At 41.1% G+C, this 24,377-nt stretch overlaps 1 protein-coding gene across 4 annotated transcripts in view; it reads right to left on the bottom strand.

The window, feature by feature from the left end:
* ZDHHC14 (zinc finger DHHC-type palmitoyltransferase 14) overlaps positions 1-22,774 on the bottom strand; it is a 113,125-nt gene extending 90,351 nt beyond the window's left edge. Inside the window, exon 1 of one of the 4 annotated variants that reach the window (XM_040597919.1) lies at positions 21,256-22,774. In XM_040597919.1, coding sequence (XP_040453853.1) covers positions 21,256-21,506 — 251 coding nt within the window. In that variant the 5' untranslated portion in view covers positions 21,507-22,774. The remainder of the gene's footprint in view (positions 1-21,255) is intronic. The other 3 variants (XM_040597921.1, XM_040597920.1, XM_040597923.1) reach the window with 3 other exon arrangements.
* Between the last annotated feature and the right edge of the window lie 1,603 nt (positions 22,775-24,377).

Genomic DNA, 24,377 nt, shown 5'->3' with positions numbered 1-24,377 from the left:
TGAAACAGAAGAAAGATGGCTGGATAACTATGGCATTTATCCCATCCATTTGTTAATTCTCAAATACATCCAAGTGGTAATTACAGTATTGATTTGAATTACATTTGTCAGAAAAAATGATAAACTTTTGGAAGGAAGCAGTTGAAAAGATCATGGTAACACCAAGCACTAATCAATTTGTCTAACATCACACAGCAGTATGTTCCTGTTTCTACACATTACCTCAGTAAAGCCTACAATCAATTACACTACCAAATCTGAAAATGGAAAACAGGTAACATTAGTTACCTTAATTTTTTTTTCTTTACCACAGCATGTCAGACTTTGAAAAAAAAAAAAAAAACAACAAAACCCCACAGAAATCCAAAAACAGGACAAAGATTAAATTAGTTGCAAAGTCCCAGTGTTAGGAGTCAAGTCAGGCCTAAAAAGTAACTTGTTAAGAGCTCTCATACAGTTAAGAGAATGCCGCAAAAGCAGTATTTTTAATAGGCATGTGGTGAAGTTGGGGGTGGTGGTGGAATATATATATTTGAACGTACAATCTACAGCTAGCCTTTTTCCCTACTCAGGCAGAAGCACAATTAGCGTGTTAGCAGAGTCAGAATATGATACCAGGCAGTTATGATCCATTCCCATCTCACAGATTTTTGACATTCGACTATGAAAAGCTTTACAGTTTGAAAATTCTGTTCTCCACAATTCCCATATAGTTCCTTTAACAGTAATTTTATTTTTTTTTTTTCGTAACATAAAATATTCCAGCCACAAAGTAATAGAAGCACATACAGGCTAAAATAGTTTGGTGTCCATTCATCCAAAGAGACCTTTTCTCTCCCCTTTGTAATGAACCACCACAGCTGGGGTCACAGAGAGAGAGAGACATAGGAGCTGAAACTCCATTACCACTCCAGTTGAGAGGGTGACTAACATGACGCTCTTCATGAAGGATTAAAAGTCATGGTCAAGTCTGGTCTGTACAAACCAGCTTGTTTGCAATGTATTCTGCAGCTAAGCACAGCATTCTCCTTTGCTAAGAAAAGGAAGAGATAAAAAGTATGGCTGAGTGGCAGGAGCACAGGATTCCATGTGTTGGTAAACAATTTACAAGCTAACTCTAATCAAACAGAGCAGGTTAGCTGTTTGCTTATTAAGGGCTGAAGAGACTATCAACAGTACCGAGTGAGAATATCTAGCTACAGCAGACAAATAAGATCTCAAAGATCTGTGAAACAACAGGTCCAGAGGTGGTTATCTATCCAAATTACTTCTTAGAACACTCAAACTAAGCACAGTAATTACAGCCATGCCACCAGATCCAGAAGTGTTCTCTCACTGTCAAATTGCTCCCACACCAATTTAAGAGGTTATTTCCCATAAAAAACCTGACAACTTGTCCCAGATACACTTCAACAGTTTGAAAGAAGCAAACTCCACTCCACTTGCCGCTGTGGACCAGTCTGTGGTCCTCCCAGTCAATTCAGGACCATTCCTGCAACATTTGCCAATGCTTTCATCGCTTTGTCTATCTCAAAGTTACCTTGTTGAATTGAAGTTTTTGTTATTCCTTCCGATTTCAAGGCTAACATTGGACAGGTACACTTGCTTAGAACTGTTAAAAAAATCTAAGTACTAGTTCATTAAAACTCAGGTGTTTACTAATACAAACAGTAAGAATGGATTCCATGAGTATTTATTTTATGTAGACCAAAACAAACATTCATGTTCTCATACACTTAACTTTTAATATATCTCTCACCAATGCATACTGTAATTTAGAAATTCACATATTTAGAGCTTAATGTATCACATGGAAGCACTTTGAAAGTTTTGCAAGTTTCACATTCTACCTTTGATTTTAGTTCAATGTATTTAAGATGCTGGACCACTCCATTTCTAATAAGGTTACCATATAAGCTTCTCCAGTGGCAGAAGACAGCTGCAGGCAATAGCCATTTCCAAGTTATATGTCACAGTTGGTAAACGTACATACTACAGTTCCAGGGCTTCCTAGAAATTATGCATACAATATCCAAGAACTCAGGTAGACAGGAGCTACTCCTGATCACTCGGTCCAATCTACCTTTAGCCATCAAAGAAGCTGTGGGCATCAGCAAGTTGTTCCCATCTGCCATTTTTCTTCAAGGGGGAATAAAGGGGCCCAACCCTTCCCTATGACAAGATACATATTAAAAGTGACATCATCTTCTGGAAAAATGATGCCCAGGAGTACGGTATTATTTGTTTCCAAAAAGCCCTCAGGCTTTGCAAAAGATTGCTTTTTCATCAGAAAAAACTGACAAATTGCCTTAGCAGCCAATAAGCAAACTGTATGTTTACTAGTGGGGTATGATTTTTCCTACTAACAAGAAAATACATTTATAACTAGCTGATTAATATGAACACTGAAAAAGAACATGCTTTGTAATAAAATTAGAATTTTTTGTATGCTGTAGGACTGGAAAACACCATCTGGTCAATTTGGTACCCTATTAAATTTTTAATGTTGTACTTCATTAATTACCTTTCCTAAGACATCAGTGAATATTTAGATCGATTTCTTGCCACTTTAATAGACTACTAAGATAACTCTAAACTCCAGATTGTAGGTTCCTTTTAAAACTCTTTTATACGAGTCACCAATAGCCCTCCTCTTTTTGAAAGTTCAAAAGTCCTTCTAATATCACCTCTATTTAGTAATAGTTACAATGCATTCAGTAACTGACGTTCTACCCAATATACAGTACACTTCTTCCTCTCCCCAACCGCAATAGCGTTGCATTATTAGTAAGACAAGAAAAGTAACAGTTTCAGCTAAAATCCTTCTAGTATTTCATAGATATATTCGTGAATAACAGTAGTGAAACCACCTTTGGAAGTTAGCCTTCCCCAAGAATAGATCAGCTATACATGAAATCAATTCGGATAAAGCTTTGTCTAGCCTGCTTTGGAAAAAAACTTCTAATGATGACAAATTCCACAGTCTTCCTAGGAAATTTATTTCAGTCCTTATCCATCCTTGTGCTTGGAAAGGGTTCTTTTCCCCTAACATCTACTAACCTCTAACCTGAATACTTCCCACTGCAACTTGAAGTCAGAACTTCCTGTCATGTCTCAAAACAAGACGAAGAAGCTTTTTTTATCGTTCTTCTATATATCCAAAGACAATCACCATAACTCTCTCAGCATCATCCTCTCTGGATAGGAGAAACACCAACCTTTTTAAGGTTCCTGGAGTGCTGAGAGGAAAGGGGAAGGGAAGGAGGAAATTCTTGTGATAAAGAAACTGCCAATTTTACTGATAGGTTCTCTAAATTTGAGAGAAATAGAAGGGAAGAAGTTCAGAAAATTGAAATTAAAAAAATTCAAGACATTTCTCAGTTTAACTACCTAACTTATCTGTTGTTAGAAAAACAATGCCCAAGGGAAGACAGCATCTTTCATTACATAGCCATTATACATCACCCCAAGCACAATCAGGTCTATAAGGAAGGAGACAGAGTTCTCCAACAAAAGCAACAGAAAAACACATGTTCAAGTAATTAAACACATGCCAGTTCTCATCTACAGTAACAAATACTGTTAGTGTCAGTGTAAATTAACAGGGGGTTTTGTACACATCATAAGCATTGCCTGTGATCTCTTCCAAACATGTTAAGACTTCACTCAAAGAAATCATCGTTCAAGTCTGAAAAGAATAATCTGATTTAATCTGATCTCTGCATGGATACTTAATGCCATATTTGTCATAGTTCAGTGCCACTGAAAGAGAAGTCCACTCATCCCCAACAGATTTCTCTTTACAGAATTTTTTACTGTTGTTTTGCACAATACCAAGTACACATAATTTGTTGAATCGCTATCCTGCATCTAACCAAGCAATGCTGCAAGGAGAAATGCACTATTCTGAGGAGTTTCATTTGACCAGGTTAGTCCTATTAGTGGAGTATAAACTGAAAGCAAATGTTCTGAAGAACAATTTAAAGCATGTGAAAAAAAATTAAAATGGGAAGATACCATCTTAAAATACAGTGCGTTTAAAAATTTATTTTTGGCTGTAATGAACAAGATCTTAGAGCTGGCCTTCAATTTGTAGTATGAATTATAGTACGAACCACACCTCTAAAACACAACTACATTTAGGTACTTCTTAGGAAAGGACACAGTAAGTTTGTTGCCAGTCAAAAAGAAAAAAAAATAAGAAAGAAAGAAAAAAATGTCAATATATTATTGGGGCTGCATCTGTCAATGCTCATTTTCTCCTTTAGAAAGATTCCACCACATGTCAAACTCCATTCTACTGATATACCTTTAATAAATTGGTGACATAATTGTGTTTGCAAACATGACATGAGATCAAAAGAAACAGATGTGGATGACTGGATTCAAGCTCTCCCAGAAGCCAGCCTCCCATATCAAAGTAAATAATACTAAAATTTAATTTATGTCTTCCCATAAGAATAAGACAGTCCCTTTAAAACTCTGCTTTCATCAAATAAACAAAAAGGTTTGTTTGTGGATGAGTTTTTGCTTAAAGAAAATTCCAGTGGAACCTGCCAGTACAAGAGTAGATTGCACTCAGCTGCCTTAACAGGACATCCTCTTCATTCACTTCTGCAGCTGCTGAAATCCCCCCAGTGTCCTGAGGGTCCTTGCTTTAAATGAGGGCACCCAGTGGCATGATACTATATATGAAAGGTCAGTAGTTCTGAAATGCGTTCACTGCCATTGCTCAGAAAGACAGCTGGACATAGTGACCTCCAAGAACAAGGTTCATCTTTTTTTCCCAGGCTTTGTGCAAGGAAAATAAACTCGAGATGGCAGGGAGCCTTGATAACTAGCTGAGGAAGCAGCCAGTGCCAACCTTACTGCAAAAAACCTACCCCAAGCCATAGTGTAATAATTTAATAATAAATAACAATAAACAGCAAAGTAAAAGTAGTTTTGCTTCCCCATCCTGCCAGCTATCTAGTATTAACTAGGTTTTGTGCCTGCTGATCAACACAGCTGAGGAAAATCTATACTGAAGCAAAAATTATCACCCAGCATGTCTGTCACACACATGCACAGACCTCTGAGCTGCCTGCAGTCTGATCAACACTTGGCCCTTTTATAATCACCAAATACAGTTAAATATTTGAGGGTTTTTGTGTTAAATACTTTGAGTTAGTTATACTTTTTTCACACATGCTAGACCAATGCTGTCGCTGCAGAGTCAAGCTGGTCTCCTCAGTTTCCTACCAGCAAATGAACTTTAGTCCACTTTAGTCAACACAGCTATCAGAAGGTGGAGTCATCTTACAAACTGAAAATAAATTTAGAACTATAATCTGTCAAAGCTGAAGCAGCAGTAAGTTTCCTGCACCTTCAAAACAGAAAATATTTAATATTTAATACTAACATATAGAAAGCAAAAATGAAAGCTGATTGTCAGAATTGTAATACAAAAATTAAGTTGAAAGTAATTACAAAAAATAGTAGTAGTAAAAAATGTAAGTTCTGAAGCACTGCAATACAAAAATTAAAAACAGTCAATACAGTTTGGTAATTAGGCATGCCAGCCCTATCTGCAGTCCATTACCTTGTAAAAAGCAGTGCTTTAAGCATTAAAAGATTGTTCTTTTGGAAATGTAAAGAAGCCCATGCATAAAATGGTCACAAAATTAAAATTATCTGCATGAAATACCATTACCCCATGGACTCTGCCAGTGTAAATTTGCTGTGAATTTCCATTTCATGGAGGCACAGGCAGCTTCACTGGCCTCTTTGGTATTCCACAAGTTTGACTATCGACATGTACTTAAATCAAATAGCTCCCCTTATGCAAACTACTTGGAGCTTTAACTGAAAAGCAAAATGAGTATTTAGGATTACAAAGTATTTTTTCTTATAACAATCCCTATACAAGCAGCATTCAGACTCACTTAATCAAGTACTCTGCACAACATATGATGTACCATGTTAAAGACACGTTATGCATCGAGCCACCTTGTTTTATACAGCAGAGCAGTAGCCCTTCCCATGCAGGCGTATTTCTGCCACGACCTGGGCTGTCCAATTCTACTCATTCATATTTTGTTGCCTGCAAAGAGCATCTCCAAACCTTCCTCAGTTTCTTCCAGTCACCCACATCATGAGCAGTGTGAAAGGTAACGGTGGCAAACAAGTGCCACCTGAACAGCCAAATGCCTTACCTCTGTAAAAGCACGCAGCACAGCACCTCTTCTTTTCTAGTACTCTGGCTATCTACAGTGCTTCCCTCCTCAATTCGTGGAGCACAGAAAAACAAAAGCAACTTTAAGAGACTTATCTGCAATGCTTGCAGAAATGAGAATAAAGCAGGGCAAGACTACACCACCACTACAAAATGAATGCAGCCCCTTGCCTTTACCTCTCCCATCCTGCATCAAGTTCAATAACTGTTTTGAACAGAATGAAGAGACAATGTTGCTGCCCTTTACACTCTCTGAGAATGCTGGAGGAAGAAGCATCAGTCCACAGAACACAATGGTAAAGAGCAAGTACATAAAAAGTATTTGGAAAGAAGAGACATTGATTTGGGAGAGAGTATGTGGAAAAGAACAGAAATAGTGTCTGGCTGGGAATTTATTTGTTTAAAAATTACATGCAAAAAACCTATGCTAAAACAAACTGCAAGATTGCTACTTTCAAGACATTTCAAAATTAAATAAAATGCCAGCATGCCTGTAGAACTTAAATTTCATACCCTTCTGGCAGGTTCTCCTTCCCCTGTCATACCCCTTATGACAGAGCTTTTCATTTCAAGACCCCCAGCCCATCAAGAAGCCCTGGTTCACTTGAAGCTGTGGGTGCGACTGTTCTAGAAATGAACTTGGGTTCAAGCAAAGACAACTTCGGTAGTAATAATACACACAACTGGAGATTGCAGAAACTGGGAGATGTGTGGTGAATGAAGCAGTTCTACTGTTTCTTCGTTTACGCTGCCTGTAGCCACAGGTGAAAGAAGCTCCACAGAGTAGAGCTTAGCTCCCAAAAACAGTTGTGCTACCAAACTCAGGAGTAGGCTGGCACTGCTCAAAACTGTCATTTCAGTGAAAGAGTACTGCCGTGCCCTCAGCAAGGCATGCGAGGCATAGGCACAGGTTTCAAAGATTTTACTTGACAAAAAAGTTCTTGCCACACACGAAAGACTCAAGCTTGGGCAGATGTCAATACTTTTACAAAGACAACGCAACATCAATCTTTGTGAGACTGTCACACTTGCAGACTCCTGCCTATTAACAACAAAGATTCAGAGTAACCCATTATCTCTTCAATATGTAACCTGCAAGCTTGTCTTCTGGGTCTTTTCCTCACCAACATGGCACTGGAAGTAAAAAAAAACAAAACAAAACAAAAAAACCCAAACAACTTCAACCAGAGCCACAGAGCTTCCGTCATGAAAGATAAGCACAAGAGAAATCAGGAACAGTAAGAAAAGGGAACTGGATTAAAAAACAAAAAGATTTTGAAACCTTAAAGCACTAGCGTCCTTAACAGCTCTCTTTTCTGACCTGCTCTTGAAACAAAGATAAACAATCAAATCCCAAAAGGAGTTGAATCATGAAGATGTATGCACCACGCTGTCATTCCCAGAGTTCTTAATTCTGCACTGATGAACTAGGACTGCCAATGTATCTCTGCAAGCCACTTCAATACCTCGTATCTATTCACAGCTTTTGTCATGTTTATTTTTCACTTTCAGCCGCTGAAGTGAGAGAGATGTTGGTAGGACACAACCATGCATAAGCAATTTTGAGTGCACTCCAAGTCTGTTTACAGTATTGGATACAATAACTGAAAAATCCAGCACAGATATCAAAAGTTATTACTAGCTTGCCTAAAAGTACTAACTAAATATAGACACAAAAAACCTGTCCCTCAAGTAACTGAAATTAATTCCCAGAAGTAAATATTACAGCAGATACTTCAGTTCCTCCTCACTCCTCATCCCCCCCATTGAAGATGCAATTATTGAACAATGTTCTGAAATTGTCAGTCTTTTCATCATTCAGAACATGAAGGCAAGCATAGCTGGCCTAGGGATGTACTCGTTACGGATGAATGGCATAACTATGCAACTCTTATCTGTAGGGATCAGCTTCAGTGACAAGTTGTATGCTCCCTAAATCTTTGACCTTCTGCAGTCAGAAAGAATACTTACAATAAAGCTCAAATTAAAAGCTTATTTCAGTGACAGTGTTATTTCATTAACAGTAAATTAACTTTGCAACAAATGTCACTTTTTTTTTGTATTGAACTAAGAAGCAAAAAACTTACGTTCTCTTTTACAAATATGATTTCTTTTGTTGGAACAGCAAGGGCTAGTGCCAGCAACTATTTAAAAAAAAATTAAAAAAAAAGGTTCAGAACAGAAAATAAACTGGCTTTTGCCAAGAACAGCCAATCATTGGGTAATACTGCATCTCCAGACTATCATTTAGCAACTTTAACTGTTGGTTGAAGTTTTCTAGGATGCCATAATAGAAAGGTATGTGCATTGGGAAGGGCATGTTTACCTTTCAGTCAAGCTGGATGTCAGCCCACAACAGTTTCACTGACTGGGATCCAAGCATGGCAGTTGCTTTTCTTATATCAGACTGTTTTGATTTTCACATTCATAGCAAACTGCCTGTTTCCCAAGCTCCTCTCGAGTAAAAAAAATAATTGCTTTTTTTATCCCACCTAATCTTTATACACTTTCCTCTGAAATGTCCTTCTACCTCCAGCACACTTTTTTGGATATACTCAAGTAGTGGAAATGAGATTCTGGCTTTCAGGGACTATCATAAAAAAACCAAAACGCACAGTGCAGCCTGATCCTGAAAGGGTCTGGGGTTCATTACATTAGAGGAAACCCCCCCATATTTTACTCTGAAGATGAACGCTCATGTCAGTGATGAGAAGTCTCACAACCTCTACAGCTCAAGGTAAAGAGAAGAGAGCCTTCTGAGCTTAGTGTCTTGTAAAAGAGTATTATCCTTCCAAGGTCTTATACTGAATTAGATTAATCTCTGACAGATTTCAGTCCACAACTTCTTCCCCATCTTCTGCTCTATAGACATTTCCTTCTGCTTTGATTAGCTTTAGGTGTCTTATTAACAAAATAATTTTAAAAGCCAATTCTTTTATGGCACTGTGAATAGAGACATCCACTCCAACTGACTCTTGCATGCAGGCTGTTCAGTTAACTGCTTTATGATTCTTTCTTCACCCTCCTGAGTTGAAACTTTCAACATTTACAATACGAAACACACCAATAAACAAAACAACCACTCGAATAGGCAGCTAAATGGGACTGTGAAGAAACAGGCAACTTCCCTGCATTGTTTGCTGTATCAGCTGAAGCATGGCAGAAATGGCAAGGATTAAGAATACTCCTTTCCTGGTTCAGGTTAGCATATTTGGGCTAAATTAGCTGGTTTTATACAAACTAAGGTGAAGAAGCATTCATGCAGCTTTTCTATTGGCTCTGCTATCAAATGCAATACAATACAGTAGCTCTGCAATCTGGATATGGGGAACACAGTCTACACAGGCAAGGATGCAGGAAGAAGAACTGCTTCAGTCACTTCCCCCGTGTTGTGTTACAGAATTGGGTATAGTGTGGGTTTTTAAAAACAAATTTAAAAAACAAAACAAAACAGAACTTTTACAGAAAAAACTAAGACATCATCAACTAAGGAGCACTTCATGTGTTATTTGAAACATGCTGCAGTTCATGTTCTGTAAACTACAATCCAGTTACTTCAGAAATAAATTATGGTTAAGAAGTCACAACTCTGTAGGTTCTTATTAAGCAACTAAATAGGTAAGCCTAAAGTTATTCTGTTTGCACCCTCACAGATGCCAAACAACAAACCAAGACTACGTGACAAGTGTTACCAAGTTGGGATGCAATTTCAAATCACAACTAAGATGATCTGACCATGCCCTCCCTCTCGCTTCCTCTCTTGTGCTTGTAATAACATTTTTCTGAATTTTCAGGGATTCAGCTCAGGGTTTTAAAGCAGCAGAAAGTTTTTCTTTGTGTGGGCAGAAGGGAAGGATAAGCTTTCTGCAGGAAGGGAACTCCCTGAAGTGGTTCACTACTGGATGGGGGAAAACAGCAGAGCCAGACAAAAAGAAGTAACATCGGAGACTTGGGAGAAGGGAAGAGGTGGGTCCATCCTTTTCAGCAGCCTACCACCACCAGATCTCTTGCTGCAACAGAGCTTGCTAAACAGAAAGGAAACTGGGATGCTGAAGTTTCGAATTCATGAGCAGTAATAATCCAACCCCTGTTCCCTCAGAAAAAGCAGGCAGATCTACAGACATGAGGTCCACTCAAAAACAGTTCTTTGAATATGTGTTACAGGGAAATGCCCCTTTGACTTCCACCAGCCTCAGAGAAACTTAGCAATGACAGCTACTATAGGACAGAGATTCACATATATTTGGTTCAAATAGAATACACTGTTTCATTTAAGCTTCCTCCTATTATCATTTTCTTTCCAGTTTGTAATCCAGAACCAGACACCTGCCTTACTGGAATTTACAATTTATTTTTTTTTTTTAAGCAAATGCATATTTAAAGGGAGTTTGGATTACTCTGACAGGTCTAGGGTGTTTTCCCTTCCCCAAAGACAAGTCCAGCTTTAGCAGCTTTTCAGACAAACCATTTCATCCATGTCTAGGAGTCCAGAAGCCAGAACGTGCCATCCGTTAAGGTCCAAGAGTTGATCTGAAGCTTGTCTTGTCAAGTAGCAGGCTCAAGGAAGAAGCTGAACCTGCAGAGCCCAAACAACTTTTTTGACCTGGCTCAAGCACTGGGAGACAGACCCCATGATTTTACATATCTGCACAGTGATACAGGCAAATATAATGTAGATCACAGAAAAAAAATAATACTCTCATCCTTATGACTATGGAAAGGGGAAAACTAGTCTTTCAATTTCACCTTTACTGCCTTCCCATCCCTTCTACAGCAACAGTGTTCTATTAAAAGGGAACAAGTGGCTAGGAAGATTAGATGGAAGAAAAGTTCCCTAAATTTAAGTGAGACACGGACAAACTGATAAACACATCACACTGCTGGAACAACTGTATACAGAGACATTCTTCTGGATGAAATTGATTTTATTTAAACTTAATGATGTTGTTTACATGATAAGAAAATACTAACTATATTTCAGCAAAAGCCAGGTGGATAGTAGATGACAAAGCTTGGTGAGAAACAGCAGATCAGCAAAAGAAAGCAGGAAAAGAAACTCCAAGAAATGCTGGAAAATGCACTTTGAACTGAGAAAGCCATATTCAAAGGTGAGAAAACACAAGAGGGGACAAAGAACAGCTACGGATATTTCACTTGAAAATGTTTACATTTTGTTGGACTGAGACTTTAGGTTCAGATCCTAAGACTACATAAGACTGAAGTTCTTATGAAATACGCATGTAATAAAAGGGACATTAAAACAAGATCAAAGTTATCTCGATAGATCTATCTTTTGCTGTCTTATGGGAAGAAGTTCTCAGATTTTCACAGATAACACAGAGTTGCTGAGGTGGGCTAGGACCTCTGGAGGTCAGCAAGTCCAACCCCCCCTGCCCCAGAGTCAGCTAGAGGAAACTCCTCAGGTCTGCATCTGGTTGATTTTCAGTATGTCCATAGCGTCTCTGGCCAACCTGGGCCACTGTTCAATCATCCTCACAGCAAAAAAAAACCCAAACCAAACAGGCAAACAGACACAAAAAAAAGCCAACCCCCAAACCCCTTTTTCTTGCGTTTAAATGGTATTTCGTTTCATGTCCATTGTGTCTTGTCCTGTCATTGGGCACTGCTGAGAAGAGTCCAAGGCTCAATTTTTATATTTTTTTTTCCACTCCCACCCTCCAGTCTGGTACTTATTTTAATAAGATGCCCCCCAAGCCTTCCTTTCTCCAGGCTAATTCACTGAGGCAAATCAGAAGTGACTGTTCTTTACACAGTGTACTCCAATATTTTATATCACACCATGCAACACATTTCATGTACCAGTCTACTCAGGCTAATGACAAAGTTTACTTGGCTGTTTCCACACTCAATGCCTGTCCAGCCCTGGAAAGAGTTCAAATCATGTATCTTCAAAGTTGTATTTTTTCACTATATAGAAGCACTATGACCTTCAGCTTTCAAAAAACCACATTCACAAGAAGCAAGTTTATTACAGAGTTGCAAAACTGATGAGAGAAGTCACCGCTATCTAGCTTTTACTTTTCTTCTTAGTGCTTTTAACTGCTTTACATAGTTCTCAATTAAAAAGAATTACAACACTTCCACATTCTAATTCAACACTAGAAAGCCCTTTTTTCCAATAAAACAGTATTTACTACGGAACATGCATAGACAGTTGTGTCATAAAAACCCATACCATGAGAACAGGCATGACAGCAAAATTTAAGTACAAGCTGGTCCGACACTTGCTTCTCTACCCTGAAACACAGCATTCATAACCAGTAGGATATCTGACAAATGTATTGCACACAAGACCAGGACTGCAATTTCCTGATATCCAGACAGCTCAAAAAAGACAACGTTGTTTAATCTACATTCTTAACTTCTAGTAATATACTGAATGTTTATGCCAAAATAGTAACAAATTCTAATGTATCTGTTCCTTGCTTTTAAGAACTAGTACATATTGATCACACATATAAGAAAAGTATGCTAAACCCCAGAAATTTATTTCATACATTCACTCAATGCAGGCAATGCAACTGTTTTCTTGTACTTAAACTATAACATGAAATTAACAAGATACAGATTTTACGTATGTCTTCACTTCTGAGTTCAGGTTCCCGAGTTTTCAACTTAGTTTCAGTATTCTATTTAATCTCTTTTTTGTACATTTTTTTAAAATAAGAGTAAAATTTAAAAAAGAAACTGAACTGACTGCACATTCACCACAATAAATGCACACTGCCAGTATTTATTGCAGTAAGCAACTTAAGAGAACAGCAGGAGTGGAAAAACATAAAACAAAACCAGCTGTGATCTCATTAGCCAGGCTCATTATGTAAGACCTCATTAGCCACTATCCCACAATAACGCGAATAAACCCTTATGAAAAAGAAGCGATCAAGAATACAGAAGCTAAATAATCATATAGCGCTGTCAAATTAGCAGTTGAAGTTCTGAAATGCTACTGGGTAAGAGCTCCACTAATGCACACCGCAGAAAGCCCATGGTCAGGTATTGCAAATACAAAGCCCCCTTCATCTAGTAACTGCTGTACCAACAGGCGTTCGAATATGAACGTGTACAGAAGGCTAAGGGTCAGGGGGGGTGTTAGATAAAACTGAAACTCCAGAACACTTCAGCCTCCTTCCCCAAGTACATTTTACACTTCTGTAATGTGAGAAACATGAACAGAATTTTATCTTTGGCTATTACAGATAGGCTTAATCTTGATTTTAGTCCACTTTGTAGTTTGTAAAAAGCTTAGCCACTTTAAAGTGTTTGTATTGAGTTCTGAAAAAAATGGGCTGTAATTATATGAAGTTTAATAAACTTTGGTAGTCCCAGCTAACTTTGGGGGATTTGTCCCCTTCCTCATCAGCTTTGCCAAATGAATGAGCTGCATTGATATGTACAAGCCTTTACTGGCAGCCTGGAACTTAAGTGATTATCAGCTACTACAGTCTCTTGGAAGGATCATCAATCAGGATAACAAAAACATTCTAGCTAAAGTTACATAGTTTTAAGCGATTTTTCAAAATATGGCAGTATTTTAAGCCAGTGGGGTTTTGACTGGACTATTTTGAAACAATCATGCAGCTTAGAAAGTCAAAAATATTCTCAGCTTTCTCCTCTTCTGCAGTCATCTTCACTTTCTCATTAATTAGTTGACGTTTGAATGTTACAAATAACAGTTTAATGCTACACTAGAATGGCGACCTAGAAGGTATAACTTAGTTGTTAAAAGATAATTTATATATTTAATGTCCAGTTCAAGTTTCAGCATTTCAGTTTCTACTGAATCTACAAATATGCCCAGGTATTTTTAATAATATATTTTTCCAGCCCCAAAAAAATAAAAGAATGAACAGAACAGTTTGGTCCAAGTTCTGCACAGACTAATTCTCTTTCCACTCTAAAGAAAGGTAATTTCTCAGTCATCCAGTTCCACTGATATACTTAGTTTCATATGAAACGCCATTTACAAGATAATAATGCAACACAGCTATGACAGAAAATAAATCAGGTAGGAACAAAGGTATTTTTGGTATCATTACTCCAAATTCAAACATGAGTAAGAATACTTTACATGAACCTAAACACGTAACATGATTCCTGAGAAACTGATTTGAGAAAACATCTGGAAAAAAGGTCTTTCCTTCAAACAAGGTATGAAAATTTCTGCAGGGTTGATGGGAGAAGAGTCCCAGAGATGGTCACATGACAACGTCAATCTTCCAGGAACAACGCATAGAAATTACTTTTTCAATAGTTTAAGTCTATTTAGTACGACTCTCCCTACATTAGTCTCCAGAAGATACATTTTGTATATCTTTGGTACACAGCCATTAAGGGGCAACAGTACCTACTCAGGGAAGCAGAAAACAAAACTGGCATACTATACAGATTATATCAACAATAGAAACCTCAAACTTTGAGTGATACATTAAAATAGATTATACCAAGCATCTGTCAGAAAATTACAAATCTAACCTCACATTCTGGAGGCTGAAGATGTACAGAAGTTTTATCCATCAGCATTTGTAAATATTTGAAGACATTTATATAGCTAAGTATAACCAAACTTTTGAAATTACCTTTTTTCCCATTCTGGAAGGAATATCAAATATCCCAGGTGAGAATTTACACCTATCTACAACAATCAGGCTGAGCTATGATGAGTGTAGAGAACACCACCACAGCGGGCTATGATGGAATTTCCCCTCTTTCTCCAAGGGGTCAGGGTGACATCAGGCAAAGAATCACAAACATTCACATTTTACTCTGAAGATGCATATGTCGATGGTCCAATGCTATACAGTGATTTCCTCGAGGTCCTAAGAGAACACGGTATCTGAGACGCCAACATCACTTCTTACACCATTATACTCACTATTTTCATTGCCCTCCACCTCCAAAAAGGTGGAAATGTAAGTAGAACTATAGATGAGAAAGAAGTAAATTAGAAAACCAAAAATTGTGTTCAAAACTTGTCTTCTCCATGAAACAGCAGATAAAGGCCATCAACTAACCCAAATACAAAAAACCCGCAAACAACAAAAAAATCCCCAAACCCAAAATAAAACAAAAAACCCCACCCTTGGAGAAAAAAGCTGTTTAACACTTCTTTTGGAAAAGGAGTTAGTGTTACAAAACCATAAAAAGCCTCTGCAGTTTCAGGGGAACTGAAGGAGGTAAGACTTCCGAAAAACAAGAGGCTATCCTTCTGTTATCCTCATAGAATTTTACCCTGAAAAATGAAAAATTTGAATAATTATCCATCTATATCACTACATTTACATAATTATTTTTATCATTATTCATAAATAGACCTAGCCTTGAAAAGCAGAAGTGCATGACCTAATATCAAATGCTATTAGTATGTTTCTGGGCAAAAGGATTTTGATTTATAACATATAATTCATTCAAAGCAGATTTTAAAGTTGAAACTGATGTACCTGCTCAGTGAAGTGCTACTTTAAGTTAGGGTAGTACAAACTATTCCCTTTTGGCCAGGGAGAAACCAGCAGACATACTTGCACAGATCACTGGGAAACTTAGATGAGAGGAATTAAGTAAACTTTTTTGTGACCAAGGAAAGTCCCTTGTCAAGGGAAAAAGTATTAGATATACTTTGTACCTGAAAGACGTTAGATTCTGACAGTTTGTATTTTCAAAGTAATTTAGTATAAAGAATAAATAACGTCTGGTTGGAATGCACACCATCCCTTAGGAGTTTGCTGTATCATTTTGTATATCTATATAAATTCAGTACAAAAAGTAAACCCTGAAGATTAGGCTTACTGTTTTCCATGTCTTTTTCACTAAGTTATCAGAGATGCATAATATGGCAAAATGAGAAACAGAAACATTGCTCTGGTTTAATTTTAATGACTTTTTTTTTAAAACAAAGATAACTTGGGTGGGGTGGGGAACCACCTACTCATCACTGCGTTCACCTATGCCACTATGCACTATTAGACAGCTACCGCCTTCCATGTAGAAGGCTTATACACCATGATTTTTGCTTTAAAATCCATTTTGCAGTTTTCAGCAGGAAGTGCCATACACGATTGTAGCAGACTTTAACAGCCGAAGTCAGGTTGGTAGCACTTCCTACTAAGGAAGTCATAGTTTAAGAACATGGTCATCAAAAGACACAAGTAACCTACTCATCTTAGGAGCCGAAGAAGAAAGATAAAAGAGGTTATTAGAAGAACATTTCACCTTCTTGGAATACAACTTCACACTAAAAATCCACCTCTTGCAAGAGCAGAACACATTTGCCATAAGATGAAGGTGATTATTGATAACACAGTGAAAATGCTCAGCTTACTGACATCAGTGTTTACACATAGAGGTTTGTCACACTGAGCAGCAAGTTACACCACTTTGCCATAGCGCACATGCTATAGAAGTTCAATATTGAACAATCTACACCGCATCAGAAAACGTGACTCATGAATGTCCTCCAGTCACACTCATTTTAAAAGTGGGAGGCATGGAGCAGGTTGCCAGCAGCTGCAAGAGCAGATAGAAAGCAATGATTTGTACACACATATGCACATAAACAGTCTCAGTTTAAATACTTTTTCCAGCATCCATCCATCTTTTGAAAGGCATGCAGTTACAGAAATACCCACAAAAATAAAATGTTAATTAGCTCAAAAAAACCTTTAAAAATCTCCAGTTTGTTGAATCAGTGCAAGTGTCAAACGGTATCAGAAGAGATAGGGCTCTGACTCACGTTTACAGAGAAAAAAGCTGCACTGCTTCAGCCCTTCCGGCATCCTACCATCTGCTCCAGCCTTCTTCCAGAGCCACTCACCCTGCAACTGAGTTGACAGAAGAAAACATGACTGTGCCTGAGTCAACTCAGTTCAGTCGGCATCTTCACTTAAACCTACCTTTTATAGGAAGTTTAATTTGCCTGCCTGAACTACAGCAGCTCAGGTGCAGACACGCTCCCTCCTGCTACCTGCACAGTGAGGTCCAGAAGAAAGGGAGCTGGCACACAGGGGCAGAGTTAACCCACAGTATCAAAGCCGCCAAGCTCATCTACCAGTGCTCTGGAACTTGTGAAGATTGTGCATCCATACAAGCTTTGATACTGAACAACAACATGCCTGTTTTACATATCCTACTCTGATACATATGTCATTCAGCCTCCATTTTGCTTTCCTGTAACCTACAGGAACAATACCTCAGATAACCATAAGGCACAAAGGGTTCTTTTCTCTCTTGAGTATGTAAACGTAGCTAAATAAAACCGGTAAGTATGAAGTGCCTTAGGTTTTTTATTGCACCAATAAAGGACTTCACATACGTGTAAATTCAGTGGTTGAACTGACAAGGTGCAGCAGTGAGATCTGCCCTTCAGTTACAGATGCTATCTTTGCTCTGGGGAAAGAAATTTGTTTTCCAAGTTTTTTATGCAGCTACTTTTACATGAGTACTGAGTAGTTTAAAAAAAATGGGTATGCCTGTGTAACAGGGCAAGGCAAAGGAAAAAAAGTGCAGCACAAAGCCAAATTTCCAAGAAAAGAAGAAAACCAGCTAAATATCATGAGGTTAGAGTTAGGAAATATATTTCCAAGATAAAATAACACACCCAGATTTTAAAGACAAATTAAGTAATTTATGGTGCCTCATCTTGAGCATTTTAAAACAGGCATAATTTTTAAGAATACCTCAAGTACAGCATCCCTCTTGAGGCCCAAAAGGGCTCACAATAATTCATGTTACATTTAATAGACAAGTTACAGAAATAAAACTACTTGCTATTTGCATTCTCTTCCTTTGGAGGATGAGGGAGGCAGGAATTATAAATATTTTACCTGCTTGAAAGCACATGGTTTGTTGTTTTTCTTTTAAGCAAATTCTGGCTTACCTCTTTGAAAATAGAAAACAACACTGAAATGATAAAAAGAAGTGGTGATGCACTTGGTATATGAGAGATAAAAGACAACAGGGAGAAAGTAATAAAACTAGCTGAAAATAAGAGCTGGAAAAAGTAGGTAGGAAAACACACAGAAGCATAAATATGAAGAAACAAAGATTACAAAGGCATGGTTAAATGTCAAAAGCTATAGAGGTCAAGATGTATAAAATATGTTTGCTTTTGGAGTGCTAGGACTTGTTGATTCAGAGAAATTTATTTCTCCCGTGCAGAGGATTCCAAAGCACATGAGATACAGCTTTGGATGAATGGGTGTCAAGAGTAAAATAGAAGGGGGAGGCGGGGGTATCACACTGGAGGAACAAATGAAGCCAAAAGGATAAAGGACAAGTGTTTATGTGAGCATGATGCTTTTCCAGGAATTAGCTGTCAAATTAATCTCCTTCCTACTCCCTCTCTTCACTGTCTGCAAGCAGGGAATGACTTGGAACATGAGTACCTATTTTCCAGTTTTCAAAACCAAAGGGAATAAAATAATTCATTTTGATTGTAGCAAAAAGACCAAACAATTCCAAGGACAAAAACGATATTGCCCTCTTCAAAGACAGTTTGACCTTACAGTTCAGAAACATAAGGCACATGTCCATTTAAAAATCACTTTGCTCCACTTGTAGACATAGGACTTAAACACAGTTCTGTCATATTCTGTAAATAGCTGGTTAATGAGGAGCATCATAACCAAACCAGTCAAATAATGGAAGTGACACTCTAACAACTGAAGATGCTATTAACTGATCAATAAATAGTAACTTCAGACTACTAGGAAGAGCTGCAATCAGGAACCACTTCAAAGTAACACTGTTTAATCAAAGAGACTAACCTCTCTTAGCAACATTAACAACCTTCTGCAGTTACAACATCATAAACATGCTGAATAACATTCTCATAGTCTTAAGGTTTGGTTTTTTTAATTAGCCTTCAGAGGGTAAGTAATAATTTTCCAGTGCAAGTGCTTTTTAAAGACCAAAATCTACCTTATTATTATAAAAATGAAATATGATTGCCACCCTCTACTTTGATTTTCCTTAAAAGGAGAATGCAAGTGATACAAGAATGACTCAAGACCAGTAGACACACAGAGAATTTATATAGTTATATAAAGCCCAAGATTTTTCCCTGCTTCAAGACTGCCAATTAGAATAAGCACCAATTATATACCAAAATGTTGTAGCTTGACTAAAAATGTTGTCCATCACATACGGTTACACTGCAAATAAGCTCAAAGACACAACAGAAGTTAATAGTGTTCAGCTATGGTAGAGCACATAACCCACAGTAGTAATGAAATCATAAAGTGATGAACAACTAGCAGCTCATCGTGCTTTAGCAGTTCTGAATCATGCAGCTGCAGAGAATATTTATCTGTGAAGGATCAAAGGATTCAAACATATAACCAAACTGTAAATGATGGCTTAATAAATAAGTTGCACAGTTACGATTATAAAACATTACAGTTTTGATCCTACACTTCCTGCAAATACCAGAATGTAAGTCCAGCACTTGCCTTCAGAGGTGATGAGACCGCATGCAGATACAAGTGTCAGCCCACACAGAAATGCTTTCCAAAACTAGGCCTAATCACGGCAAACAGAATAGAGTAGCACCCAGTCCTGGTGCAATACTATCAGGTTACACCTTTAATACCTCTTTAAAACCAGGAAAGTAAACACACTTGCAATACATGGATACCATCATTGACTGTGTTATTTCAAGTACTCAAAGGATGTTCAAGCAGCTTCATAGTGTCTGCAGAAGATACATGGTTAATAAATCCCTCTAAAGTGATCTGGAGCCCACTAAAGACAATTAATCTGCTGGTCTCCCTGGGTACCTGCTGAGCATTTTTTCCTTCTTTACTACTAGCAGTATGTTAAGATGGTCTGCATTTAACTAGTACAATTTAGGGTTTGTTAGTGTCACCGTCTTCTTCCTTGAAGACACCAAGCAATGAATGACCTTTGTTGTTCAACTGTATCACTTAGCAAAGCGAACAGAATTTCTGGAGGCAGCACTGAAGCTTACTTATAAATAATAGTTCCTATTCACAAAATTGTAAGAGCTGTATAAATAACTTAAAGATTTTTTTCCTGCCACAAACCACAAATCAAGCTACAATAGTTTAAAACAGGTAAAGTAGCATTAACTCCTTAAAAAGAATTATTCCTATAGGAAGTGTTTTAGCAGTGTGAGCACCTTTGTACTCTGCTTTAAAAAAAAAAAAAGTAAATAGAAGTTAAACTGTATTGTTCACATGAAGTGCCTAATTCTTTCTCGGTGTGCATAGTTAATTTAACCACTCCAACATACATGCAAATATCAGTATATTTGATTTGCTGTCACTGTATGTTCACTTCATATAGATGAAAAGCAGTCCTGAAGATTCAGGCCAAGAGAATAATAGCCCTAGGAGGACACCAGAAGCTTGCTTAGAAAAAATCCAAACATCCAAAACAAACACAGCTTAAACTAAGACCAAACTCACATACAAGTTATCATCACAAAGTAATGCTGTTACCTAGTGGTGGAAAGCTAGGTACATGCAAAATTGTACAGCTTTTTTTCTTTCTCTCTTAACTTGGAATTCTCATCTACAAGCTATTAAATGACTTCAAGAGAAAAAAAAAAAAAAGCCAGCCTAATTCAGAATCATAAACTAATGACAGATAACTGCTTTTCTTCCATTTGGTTCTGTGACAAAGAGTCAGTATTTTTGCACCTGCTGGTTTTGATTCTCAGCAGAGTAACTGACAGACAAGAAGCTACATCATTTCCTGACCATCCCAAACCTGCTATTTCACACTCCTCTTTCAACATCAGCAAGAGCTGGAAACCTGCAGTATAAAAGCACTACAACCTTAATTTTCAAGTATCAGTTTTCCACAGAGTACAATAACCAGAACAGGATTGAGTGTCCCTCAGCATCTTATCCGATCACATTTTCAATTATATAAACCGACATTAGCTGAATTCAGTCAGCATTCTCCATCACATTTCGATAACCATGTTTAGTTTGCTTTCAGACAGAAAATAAGTAACTAGAGAAAGTGAAGGAAAATATGAAGAGTTTAACGTCACTTACTCAAACGCAAAGAAGAGTCCACTGGTGACCAAGATGAGAACAAGCGTCAGGTAGAAGACTCCAGTCTGTCGAGCCATCATGATCCTCCCATTGCAGAAGAATTTGTTTCTTCCAGGAAAAACCTCCCATTTTCTCTTGGGAGCTGATTTCTTTTTCTTATGGGGAGACTCCATGGGAGACGAAGAGCTGTGTGTGCTGATCTGACTGTATTCACAGTCTTTCATGGGCCCACTACCACCTCCAGGAGTCATCAAGAGAGAGTAAAATGTGGGGAGAACCCCACCAAAAATGTATACAGGAGAGAGAGAGATACGTGCAAATATTCTTCTGACCAAGATAACCCTCTCCGCCAGCCCCAGTTAATTAAAAAAAAAAAGTAAATAAAAAGATGAAAAGTCTGCTACCAGACAAGCAATAGGTGTATCATGCAAACACCAGTTAACTCTTCGGAAACCAAAGCTGTCACATCAGAAACGCTTCAGAGGGATCCTTCCTTCCTCCACCAGTTACAAAACAACCACGTAGGAAAATCCTTTTTAAAACAACATATCACAAAACAAGAAAAAAAAAGTAATTATAAAGCAATTAGGCTGTCCAAAAAAGATTAGTCTTTTTTGTCAAGTTTATTTTCAGATGGGAGGATTTTTTTTCCTTCCCACACACACCCTGAGAGATCTCTCCGAGGGTCAGGAGGTTGGTCAAGGCAAGGTTTAGCAATCGAGTCTATCATTCATAGAGATTTGTTATAATCCTCCTTTGCGCAGCAGATTTCACTGCTAAAAATGACCATTCCTAAGACGTCCCCTCAAGAGACACGCGTTACAAATCGTTAAGGGGGAGAAAAAAAAAAAAAAAATATGCAAGAAACCAAAAAATGCAAGAAACCAGGCTGCAACTCCAGCTTCCGAGAAACACTTCGAGCTCTCTTCTTCCTGAAGCCGCAGTTCAGCGGGAAGCGGCCGCCGCTGCGCGCAGACCCGGGGCGCAGGGCTCCCCGCCGACCCCTGTCCCCCGTCACGACTCCACCGAAGAGGCTTCCCCCGAGGCAGCGCGGGGCAGGGCCGATCGCCGACAGACACCAGCGCTGCGGGAGCAGGTCCTCATCCTCCCTCCCGCCGAACCGCTCCCCCGCCTCACGCCCCGGGCGGCGCCGCCGCCGCGCTTAACCCCCGCCTCCCCCTACACAACAGGTCCCCGACGGCGCCTCATGCTCCCCAGCCCCGCGGGGAGGGCGGCCGTGCGGAAGGGAGGTGGGTAAGGGAGAGGAGAGGGGAGCTCCGCCGCCGCCGGGAGATCGCTGCCGGGACTTGTCCCTGCCTTCACCATCCTCGCCGCCCGCCCTCAGGGCCGCCGCGGCGCAGTCTCTCGCCCACGGCCCGCGGCGGTGCCGAGCCCCCGCTGCATCCTGCCCCCTCCTCCCGGCGCGGGGGAGCGGCTTCCCGCCCGCGTCCCTAGTTTCGCTGGGCTTTTGCTCGGAACAAGGTGAGAGAAACGCCCGGCTTCCCCTCCCCGAGCCGCAGAGTGGCGACTTTCTTTCCCCCCCCCGCCCCCTTGTTTTAGTGCCTCTATCCAGGTTTCTCCCCGGCAGCCAGACCCAGAAGCAGCAGCTGCCACCTATTCATCTTCAGGGGGAGGCGGTAACCGCCGCAGCGGCGGCCGCCCGCGGGAGAAGCGGGGGAAGGCGGCGAGGGACGGGACCACACAGGCGCGCACCCCCCGCCGCGGTCGGTCGGTCAGTCGCTTCCCGGCGAGAGGGCGGGCAGGTACCCCGCACCAGCCCCGGCGGGGACGCCGCGCCGCCGGCCCGGCCCGGCCCAGCCCACTCCCCGGCCGCGGGAGCGCGGCGGCAGCGCTAACTCTTCTCCATCGCCGCCTCCGCAGGCGGCCGCCCGCCGGGCGCGCTGGAGGCGCAGGGGAGCGACCCGGGCGGCGGGTGCCTGCGCTGCAGCCCCGCTCCCGCCGCCGCCTCCCCGCCCGCTCAGCCCTCGCCGCCCCCGGCCCGCGCAACCGACCGCGCGCCGCCCCCGGCACGCGCGCACACAGGCACGAGCCGCCAGCGACGTCCGCCGTCAGCCCCGGGCGGCGGCGGCCCCGTCCTCCCCCGCTCCAGCTGCCGGGCCGAAAGCGAACGAGTTGGGCGGGAGAGCGGCGGCGACGGAGAAGCCCCGCCCACACGGCCCGACCCAGCGGGACCGGCCTCCCGCCCCGTGCGGGCTCAGACACGGGCGCTCGGGGCACGCCCCTCCGCCCGCCGGGAGTTGTAGTTTCGCTGCCGCGCTCAAGCGAAGCGGCCCCGGAGGCGGAGGGCGGCGGCGGGGGACTACAAGCCCCGGCATGCCTTGCGGCCGTCCCGGCGGGAGGGGGCGGGCCGGGCCCGCGGGGCAGTGCGGGAGCGGTGGCGGGCCCCGCCGCGAGGGGAGGCTGCCCCGGCGGCCGCTGAGGGGCGGTTGCCGGCTCGTGCGCGGCGTGAGGCGACTCCGCCCGGCCGGCCTGTGCCCCGCTCCCCCGAGGCCGCCCCGCCTTCCCTCCGCCTGCCCCGCGGGCCGGGCGAGGCTGCGACTGAAGGCGATGGGTGCGGCTGCGGGCGATGGCTGGGCTGGGGTTCCTGTCGGGCCTGAGGGCCGCGCTGCGCTGCCCCGCCCCGGCGTCCTGGTCGCAGCACAACCTGAGGCTGGTCTGTCCCAACCACCGCACGCCCGGTGCGGTGGGCCGGCGGGCGGCTCTCCCTGCTGCTGTTCGCATATGCAAATGTTTCACGGCTTCAGCAGCAGCGCCCGCATACTCCGTTACACTGGCTGGAAGAAACGGGCTCGTACACCAAGGATCACATGTTCGTACAGACCCTTGCTCTGTCCTGGCTTAACAAGGCCATCCCAGAAAGGTATGAGCCACGAAGGAAATGCTTTTCCAGAAGCACAGTCCTGCACTGAGACCTTCTTGCACAGCGCAGCCCTGGTGTGCAGTGGCACTGGTGGCAGGGTCCCCTGCAGCGAGCCCGGGGAGGGAGGCTTCCCACCGCTAAGGCAGAACCGCAATCAAAGCTGCTTGCTGTTGTTTCCACCTAGCATGTTCTGCAGGCCCATCCACCGGAGAGCAGCAAGGCTGGTGAAGGCTCTAGACAA

This window comes from Falco naumanni, chromosome 6 (assembly GCF_017639655.2).
Source record: "Falco naumanni isolate bFalNau1 chromosome 6, bFalNau1.pat, whole genome shotgun sequence".
Lineage (NCBI taxonomy): Eukaryota > Metazoa > Chordata > Aves > Falconiformes > Falconidae > Falco > Falco naumanni.
Note: the sequence above shows the minus strand (reverse complement) of the source record. Positions and strands in the feature narration are given on the sequence as shown.